The following is a 10,466-nucleotide window of genomic DNA, read 5'->3' on the forward strand; positions in this document are numbered from 1 at the left end:
TATGGACATTACTTCACCTTAAACAGCAATGGAGGGACACCTTCCTCATACACAGCAATGGGGGAATATCTTCCTCATACACAGCTATAGGCTGCACATCTTCCTCTTAGACAGCAATTTGGGGACACTTAACTCATAAACACCAATGGGAGGACACCTTCCTCATACACAGCAATTTGGACATACACCTTCCTCTTAAACAGCCAAAGGGGGGACACCTTCCTCATAAACAACAGTGTGGGGAGAGCAATGGGGACCCATAATTCAAAACCAGTAATTAGTAGAGTCCCTTTTAAGTAATCTTGAGGACATTGCTAGATCATAAAAGATAATTGGGACACAACTTCCTCACAAACATGCATGGTGACATTCCTTCAAGATAAAAGGCAATGAGGAAACACCTTCACAAGCATCAAAGGGGCAACAACTTTCTCCTAAACAGCAACAGGTACACAATTTCTATGGGAGCCGCAATAAATATAGTGCGCGCGCGCGTGTGTGTGTATGTATGTATGTATGTATATGTATCTGGACACCTGCTCTTTATTATATAAGGAAGATCAGCGTGCTTTTGAGTCGAAGATGAACAAAATAGCTAGTATTTTTATTTTTTATTTTTGCTGTTATGGACGTATGCTCTGAGATAAAGATTGGCCCTAAAAACTCCAGTAACAACGGTAATATCAACAATAATAATAGATGATCTTCGATTATCTTTGGAATAAAACTCGTTTTATGTTGTGTATTAATGTTTAAGAGGGGATATTTTATTGGGTGCATGTGTCCTTGTATAGCGTATCATAACTAAAGGTTTTTCTATTATTAGTGGAGCCAGATGTAACAGTTTTTAACCAATGATGAGAGAGAGAGAAAAAGAGAGAGAGAGAGAGAGAGAGAGAGAGAGAGAGAGAGAGAGAGAGAATGAATATAGTTAATCCATTAAATTGTAGGGGTTTCAGTATTTCATTTGTTAAGATATAAATATTTTGATATTTTTTAAACGGGAATTAAGGGGAATTTTTTCTAATTATTCAAGACGCCTGTTGGAGAGAGAGAGAGAGAGAGGAGAGAGAGAGAGAGAGAGAGAAGTTGATAATCAATTAAAAATGATGATGAATATTCTCATCAATGTAATTCTATTGTTATTAATGGAAAGAGCGTTGCTTGCTAATAAGTGACATTGTGTGTGTGTGTGTGTGTGAGAGAGAGAGAGAGAGAGAGAGAGAAGGGGAGAGAGAGAGAGAGAGAGATGAGAGAGAGAGAGAGAGAGAGTGAGTTTTGATAATCTATAAAAAGACACATTGTGATATTTCCCTTAACGTTTAGGAACATCCAACGCTATAGGCTACAGATGCGTCCATTAAGTATGGACAGTCTAAAATGGAAACGTTCGTCGGAACGAAGTTCGATCAAATTTTTTTTTTCGGAACATTTTAGCGTTACCCATTTTTTTTTTTTTTCTCTCCTTGTGGTCATTACTGGGAAATTCAGTTATCATTGACAGTTCTGGAAGTGAGCATATGTATGGAGAAGGTTGTGGTAATTTAGGATGTTGTTATTATTATATTTGTTGTTGTTATGGTCGTTATTATTATTGTGTTTGTTTTGGGTTATTGTTGGTTTGGTAGGTTATTATTATCATTGTTTTTTTGCTTTGTTATTATCATTGTTGTTATTTTTATGGTAGTTATTGTTAGTAATTTAAATATATTGCAGTACGGGTAATTATTTCAATAATTGAAACTGTAAAAGTCATTTTAAAAGACGAATAAAAGAAAATATCGACACCATGCGCTTATTTAGTAAACAAAGCTTTTGGATTTACTCGCCCGAAATGTCTTCATTTGCAAATGCATCGATTTTAATCTACGAGAACCGAGTCCGAGATTCGTGTCGTACTGCGTCAGCCGCACCAACATCTATGAATAAATATTTATATGATTTCACGGCAGGAGAATTATGGTGGGGGGAGGGAGGGGGCGGGGGGTTACGAAAGCACCTCTTCTCCCAGAGGCCTAGGTGCTCACTGGAAGCCAAATACCTTGTTTGCAGCTCTGCCAGAACCAAATATTTCGCATTTGGAAAATGGTGAAGTGTGTCAGATTGTAGAATATAATCTGTTTTGAGCCGATTTGGGATGAAAAATTGTTTTTTCTGCGGCGTTGGTGGCATGTAAGATTTTGTAATAGGGTTAGACTGATATTCTGAATTGACATGTTGGAAGGGCAGCGGGTTTAGTGATGAGGGGGAGGGCTGGTAAGTGCAGGCGAGAATTTTTCGGGGGGAAAATGTGTGATTGAGTGAATGAGCGATCGAGACACCCAAGAGATATGCATGGACAGGCAGCAAGCCTGGCTTTGGTATGGGGAAGCCCTCGACGTTAAAAAAGAATAAAGAAAAATCGGCGTGGAGGTTATTTCTTAGCTTTTATTGATTTTTCTTATTTACATTTATATTTATTATATCTTCATGCTGAACGCTCAGGATGATAATTTGGTTGTTATTCGTTCAATTTGGATTTGTTTAATAAGTTTTTTCATTCTCTGAGGATTTCTCATAATTCGAAATAGCTAAGTATTATTATATGTTTAATAAGAATCCGTATGATTGATAGTCAGCAAGTTTTGCATTCTTTAGGAGTAAGGAGGGCTTTGGAGGAACCTGTTAGGGGTAGAAGATCGAGGGAGAGACAGGCAATTAGTTGGCAAGGTAATGTGAAGGGTGATATGGAAAGAAGAGGTTTAGTGGAAGAGAATGTTTCTGATAGAAACCATTGGAGAGGGTGCATCAGGCAACCGACCCTTTAATGTAGGGATAACATTTGGACTGAAGAATCTTTGTATTTTTAAAACCTTTTTATGGTTGTTTTGTGGATCTTTCTAATTGACTAACTGTTGTTTTATTTTGTCATAAATTGACTCTTATATATTTTGGTTCTTGATTATTTTAATGGATCAAATATAATGCAAACTTCTGCGTATCGCGTGTCGTTACAGTTTTCTGAATAGTTACAGTAATGGTGTATTATCTGTACTAACAGATGATCATCAGATGATTTTTTTTCCAATCTAGATGAATATTTAGAAAAAAAGCAATAGTCAACCATCTGTTTATTATTAATTTATTCTATTTTTTTCTGTTAGTTACAATTGATTCTTTGATATCTTATTTTTTTATTGTTTATCCATGACTGATTCATAATTTTTCTTGTTTATCAGTGATTCTTTTTTTTTCACTATTGCTGATTCATTCATTCATTTCCAGTCATTCATTAATTTCTTTGTTCTTTGCGTCGGTCAGGTATTGGAGCTTACGGGAAATCATTGTAAAACAAGAGAAGATTGTGAATTATAGTCAATAAGAGAGTAAGAAGTTGGAAAGACATAATGGAAGACATGTCTTTGAGAAGTGTCAAGAATTTAAATAAAATAAAATTATTTTATTCTATGGCATGTCGTTTAATAAACAGTCATCTTTTAACATTCTATATGTTGAAGGACTATACATTTTTTATATAATGTCAACAAATTTTCAAGCGAGCACACACACACACACACACGCATATATATATATATATATATGCATGTGTTGATTTGTTTGCGACCTTAGAGAGAGAGAGAGAGAGAGAGAGAGAGAGAGAGAGAGAGAGTCATAAGAAAATTGTGGGTGGGAAATATTTCAAGTTGTTAATGGGGATTTGGACTAATACGTTGACCGTCCACGCATAGTTCTCCCCGTCCCTCGGGTAGGAGAGAAAGTAGTCATACCATGGTGAAGGGGGGAGGGGGGCGCGTGCGTTGTGCTTATCTCAAAATATTTAGCAGTCATTTTTGACGGGTCCCGTACACTAGTATTTGAATATTTGTTCTTCCAAACAGGTCAACTTAAGTTCCTGATGAAGTAAGAACAACTTATAAAGAACCAGTCATCAAATTTACATCTGCACAATACAAAATGTTACATTAGCGAAATTGCTACATTCCAGACTTTAGCTTCTAAATTGTAGCCTATAGAGATTATAGGCTTGAAGAGAAACGTTGAAAATTGTTGAAATACAGATGAAATTAATCCCTCGAATTAAATTGATAAGCAGGACAAACATAGGATTTGATACACTGTTTAACAGGCGAGTGATGCAACATTTCAGCTTTTAATTGGTTAACTATTTGTTCAGTTAATCCTTTTTTGTTTCCTCTTTTCTTGAACTTTTATCGTTTCCTTTTTTCTGTTTTCTTACCTTTTTATAATTTTATTGCTGGATACCAGGTATATTCCATTTGATATCTGTATATATAATAACAATCATGTGCATAATCATTATTCCATGTCCTCAAGTCTTGGCATATATATTAGTACACTTGTTTTTTCTTTCTTTTCTTGCATACACGCATGGAGAACGCCATCTGTAAATTTGTAAAAGTGTGCATCAATGTCCGAGGAGTTTTTTTTTTCTTTTTTTTTTTACATTATTTTATAGCGAATGAAGAATTATTTCCAGGCAGATACTGGAGCCACGCGTTGATAAATCCACGAAAACTCCCGTGAATCATTAAGCACATCGAACTTTTATGAAATGTTGGGTGTGAAAAGACTCATTCGGATTCCGACGTTTTACCTCCCGGAGAGAGAGAGAGAGAGAGAGAGAGAGAGAGAGAGAGAGAGAGAATGGCTACGACTCTAAAATCGTCCGTAATTGAGTAATCCATTTTCCCCGAAACGATGCGTCGAGATTGTGATGGGTTTTTCTATTTCTCTGGTGTCCCTGTCGGGGTGAATCTGGTGATAAGCTTTTCCTTATCTAACTTACGTTCTGTCAGTTCTTTTTATGTTGCAATTTGTTCAGAATTAATTTGTACTTTATATTAGACTTTGGAACTTTAGGTCGTTTTCAAGTCAAGGCTCTGAGGGATGAAGCCCTCAGAGATGTCAGTTTTATTTAAATAAATATTTAAACTCCAATGATTCATGGATTATCAACTACTCCAATGATCCATGGATTATCAACTACTTCAATGATTCATGGATTATCAACTACTCAATGATTCATGGATTATCAACTACTCCAATGATTCATGGATCATCAGCTACTACAATGATCCATGGATTATCAACTACTCCAACGATCGTCAGATTATCAACTACAATGATCCATGGATTATCAACTACTTCAATGATTCATGGATTATCAACTACTCCAATGATCCATGGATTATCAACTACTCCAATGATTCATGGATTATCAACTACTCCAATGATCCATAGATTATCAACTACTCCAATGATTCATGGATTATCAGCTACTACAATGATCCATGGATTATCAACTACTCCAACGATCGTCAGATTATCAACTACTCCAATGATCCATGGATTATCAACTACTCCAATGATTCATGGATTATCAGCTACTCCAATGATCCATAGATTATCAACTACTCCAATTACCCATGTATTATCAACTACTCTAATGATCCATAGATTGTCAACTACTATGATTCATGGATTATCAGCTACTCCAATGATCCATGGATTATCAACTACTCCAGTGATCCATGGATTATCAACTACTCCAATGATCCATATGTTATTAACTACTCTAATAACCCATGAATTATCAACTACTACAATGATCCATGGATTATCAACTACACCAATGATCCACGGATTATCAACTATTCCAATGATCCATGGATTATCAATTAATCCAATGATCCATGGATTATCAACTACACCAATGATCCATGGATTATCAACTACACCAATGATCCATGGATTATCAACTACTCCAATGATCCATGGATTATCAACTACACCAATGATCCATGGATTATCAATTAATCCAATGATCCATGGATTATCAACTACTCCAATGATCCATGGATTATCAACTACTCCAATGATCCATATGTTATCAACTACTCTAATAACCCATGAATTATCAACTACTCCAATGATCCATGGATTATCAACTACACCAATGATCCATGGATTATTAACTAATCCAATGATCCATGGATTATCAACTACTCCAATGATCCATGGATTATCAACTACTCCAATGATCCATGGATTATATAAATTGATAGTTACATTTGCTAATAAGATAGACCGAAATTCAGCCTTTGTGTATCATCTTACTTATATCGAGTCCTTTAAGGTACAGTTGGACTCGGGAGTCTCTGGCAGACCTTGCTCTGTGGAAATGCACCCTGTCTCCCCCTTCCTGCTCTGCGAGTTCCTTTATGAAGCACCGCCCACTACATCATGCTATCTCTTCTAGTCCAGTGCAGGGGGTTAGGCCAGCTTTCATCATCATGCTAGCTATTGCGGATTGGTGATAGTGGGAGACTTTTGTCTGATCGCTCACAGCAAACCAACCTAGTGTGGGTGGCCTTGACTAATTCAGCTTTGCTGGTCATGGTGATACACAAACCCTTCCACCACGTTAAGGTGTATCTGTTCTGAAAGGGATATATATATATATATATATATATATATATGTATATATATATATATATATATATATATATGCATATATGTATATATATATATATATATATATATATATGTATATATATATATATATATATATATATATGTATATATATATATATATATATATATGTATATATATATATATATATATATATATATACTGTATATATATAAAATATTTGACTTCGAATTACTAACTACTAACTCAGTTGTTTTATGGTATTGCCCATTACACATGTCTTTCCCTTTTGTATATATATATATATATATATATATATATATATATTATATATATATAAGTGAAATTGGAAATATACTTGCACGAGAAAGCTTCGTACTGATTTAATCTCTCTCTCTCTCTCTCTCTCTCTCTCTCTCTCTCTCTCTCTCTCTCTCTCTCTCATAGCTATATGTTAAAGGCAAGATTGTTTTATAATCTAAGATGACACTTCATAATCTGTGTTACTTGTTATGCATTTAAAGAAGTAATCTTCTGTTATCATTCTCCTCAAATTTTATAGAAGAATATAAAACAAGCATTGAATTCAGAATGAGAACAGTCATTATCACAGTTCTGACTCGCCAAACATGTCTTCAAGAATATCTTCAACGTTTTGGGGCGATATGGAGGATATGTGTTATTATTATTATTATTATTATTATTATTATTATTATTAGTATTATTATTATTATTATTTTTTTTACTATTATTATTATTATTATTATTATTTTTAGTATTATTATTATTATTATTATTATTATTATTATAAGGTAAGCTACAACCCTATTTGGAAAAGCAGGATGCTATAAGCTCAAGGGCTCCAACAGGGAAAAATAGCCCAGTGAGGAAAAAAAAAGGGGAAATAGATAAACTACAGGAGAAGCAGTGAATAATCAGAATATTTTAAGAACAGTAACAGTTTTCATATATAAACTATAAAATATGAAAAAAGTTACTAAGAATTGTGTCATGTAATATCAGGAGTGAAGCTTTGTAAGATAAAAACTTTAATAACTTTCTATTAAGAGTAATCCTACGGAATAGTATGAATGAGTAAAATAACCAGAACAAGTTCGAAGGATATCAGGAAAAACTAATGAAATGTGAGGAATTGGTCCTTAATTCGGTGAGGAACATCTCGCTATTTGATAGCCCGTGCGAGGCCCTCTTGATCTGGCTCTTGCTTCTATTAAGGCTATCCAAAACAGCCCCTTATGTCGATAAAGCAATGACTGGGTGATTTTAAATTGCACTCATCTGCATGTTAGCGCTGTTTTAAAATTGGCCATGATGGGCGGATGCGGCGACATGACAGCCTCGGAAAAGGCTCCAAACATAAAACAGGGGTGTAAGCATTAAGAACTATTCGGTCATGTTGACTCAGATTAGTTAACAGCTCTTTATTGCCTACGTTCGATCACGGGGAAATAAGTTTTTTTTTTTTTTTTTAAAACATGTATGGGGTTTGAGATTTCTGATTACAGGGATTCGTGTTTATTTATGAAAATGGTACTATTCGGATTATTTTTGTTTTTTCATTGGACATTCATGTATACAGCTAGGCCTATGTGGTTTTAAATTTTTTATTACAGGGATTCATGGTTTTTTTTATGAAATGGGATTATTCGGATTATTATTTTTTTTTTTTTTTTCATTGGACATTCATGTATACGTCTATGGGGTTTGAGATTTCTTATTACAGGGATTCGTGTTTTTTTTTTTTTTATGAAAATGGAATTATTTGGATTATTTTTTTTTTTTCTCATTGGACATTCATGTATACATCTATGTGGTTTGAGATTTCTTATTACAGGGATTCATGGTTTTTTTTTTTATGAAATGGAATTATTTGGATTATTTTTTTTTTCCGTTGGACATTTATGTATTAAAATATGAATGAGTTTTTCTTAGTGTTTTGTGTTACTTAACAGTGTCTCACAAGCGAATATTAATTATGTCAAACATCTCAAAAGTCTAACATAGTTTTTCTTGGATATATTTTTTGGATGATCTTTGGACATTAAAGAAGGAATAAAAGATATTTTTACCACATGTTTCTTAAGGGGTTTATGGAGGTGAATTTGTTTTTACTATGTAATTGGTTGTTTTCATATTGTATATTTTTTTAATGGGTTTTACATTTTTAATGGTATGGAAACATGGCACGTGTTATTTAATTATCCTTCATTACCAGCGTTTGAAAATTATATAATTATTTACTATCTTTGTGTCATTTTATTGAAAGTCTAAAGAGTAGTGTCTTGTAATCAGTGATTTTATTAGTTTTTATAGTAGAAAAAGGCGGGTTTTTTTCATCCTGTCATTTTTTTTATTTGTCAATTCTTTAATAATTTAGTAATCGAGTTTTTTCGAAATACCTCTGATTATACTAAAGTAAAAACAACCCCTTTTTCATTCCCCTTATGCTTAGTAGACAGATAGTTTTACTAGTTGTGATACAAGTTTCAGATTAATGATTCGACTATGTGTTAGGATAATTTAATCACTAGTTTTGGTTAGGGGGACAGTTTGTCCCTGATAGGATTTTTATGGTTATCGACCGACGTCACTTTTTCGACCTTGCCAAGTCTTCTTGTAACACAGTACCCGTCAATGGCTACTGATACAGTCTCTTCTAGCAAGATTGGTGTAAATAGATACCATAGTATTTGCATTGCAGTATTGATCATTGAGTTATATTGGATCTTCAAAACAGGATTTTGAAATTTTTCATGAAATGTACAATTTTTGTGGGGGTAACTGTTGTCGAAGAATATGAGAAATAGAAGACAAACAAATAATGCCTCTAAAATACATGTTTTCCAACCATGATAATAAAATTGGGATATGTGGGTGGGTAGGGGAGCGGGCTGAAGGAAAAGATACTGTTGTTGGCGAAGATGGTGTTGGGACTTCACCGGATAGATAAGGGTTGCCCCGGGGGGTGGGGGGGGTTGATGGGTCAGCGCTATCAGCCGAACAAGGAAGGTAAGGCTAGTCGAGGTGCTACGCGGACATCCTTATCTAATTTGTGGCGGGTCCAGCGCCATGCTCTACATTATAGCTGACGCTTTTTCACGGAAACCTTGGCCCATGGGCCCTTGTGTTAAAAAGGGAGGGGCTGGGTGGGTGGGAGGGGCACTATCGAGGTTTTAAAAAGGGGGTGGGGTTAAGTGGAAAGTAAATGTGTTTGGACTTTGGGTAGGATATTTTACTGATGCTTTCAGGATCATGATTTTATTATTATTATTATTATTACTTGCTAAGCTACAACCTTAGTTGGAAAAGCAGGATACAATAAGCCCAGGGGTTCCAATAGGGAAAATAGCCCAGTGAGGAAAGGAAACGAGGAAAAATTAAATATTTTAAGAGTAACAACATTAAGATAAATATCTACTGTATAAACTATAACAACTTTAACAAAACAAGAGGGAGAGAAATACCATAGAATAGTGAGCCCGAGTGTACTCTCAAGCAAAAGAACTCTAACCCAAGACAGTGGAATACCATGGTACAAACGCTATGGCACTACCTAAGACTAAAGAACAATGGTTTGATTTTGGAGTGTCCTTCTCCTAGAAGAGGTGCTTACCTTAGCTAAAGGTCTCTTCTACCCTTACCAAGAGGAAAGTTGCCCACTGAACAATTATAGTGCAGTAACCCCTTGGGTGAAAAAGAATTGTTTGGTAATATAAGGGATGTCAGGTGTATGAGGACAGAGGAGGATATGTAAAGAATAGGTCAGACTATTCGTTGTGTGTATGTGAAGGCAAAGGGAAAATGAACCGTAACCAGAGAGAGGGATCCAATGTAATATTCTCCGGCTAGTCGCAATTATATGTGATTATATGGAGCAATGGGCATCTATTTCGTCCGTCATAACATTTGGTGTAGAAATGAAAGTGAAATTTGAAAGTAGATTCATGTTATCACGTTTTTTTTTTTTCTTTTCTTTTCTGTTTTCTTTTCT

The 10,466-nt window shown here is 34.8% G+C and overlaps 1 protein-coding gene across 1 annotated transcript; it reads left to right on the forward strand.

The window, feature by feature from the left end:
• The first annotated feature begins 5,038 nt into the window (after positions 1 to 5,038).
• Positions 5,039 to 6,280, forward strand: LOC137633174 (uncharacterized). Its single transcript, XM_068365331.1, has one exon. The coding sequence runs from the start codon at positions 5,039 to 5,041 to the stop codon at positions 6,278 to 6,280; it is 1,242 nt and encodes a 413-aa protein (XP_068221432.1).
• Positions 6,281 to 10,466: the final 4,186 nt, after the last annotated feature.

The sequence above is a fragment of the Palaemon carinicauda genome, chromosome 42 (genome assembly GCF_036898095.1).
Source record: "Palaemon carinicauda isolate YSFRI2023 chromosome 42, ASM3689809v2, whole genome shotgun sequence".
Classification (NCBI taxonomy): Eukaryota; Metazoa; Arthropoda; class Malacostraca; order Decapoda; family Palaemonidae; genus Palaemon; species Palaemon carinicauda.

What these genes read in the sequence shown, in the direction of transcription:
- LOC137633174 (XM_068365331.1), top strand. Translation starts at nt 5,039, where the DNA reads ATGATTCATGGATTATCAACTACTCCAATGATTCATGGATCATCAGCT.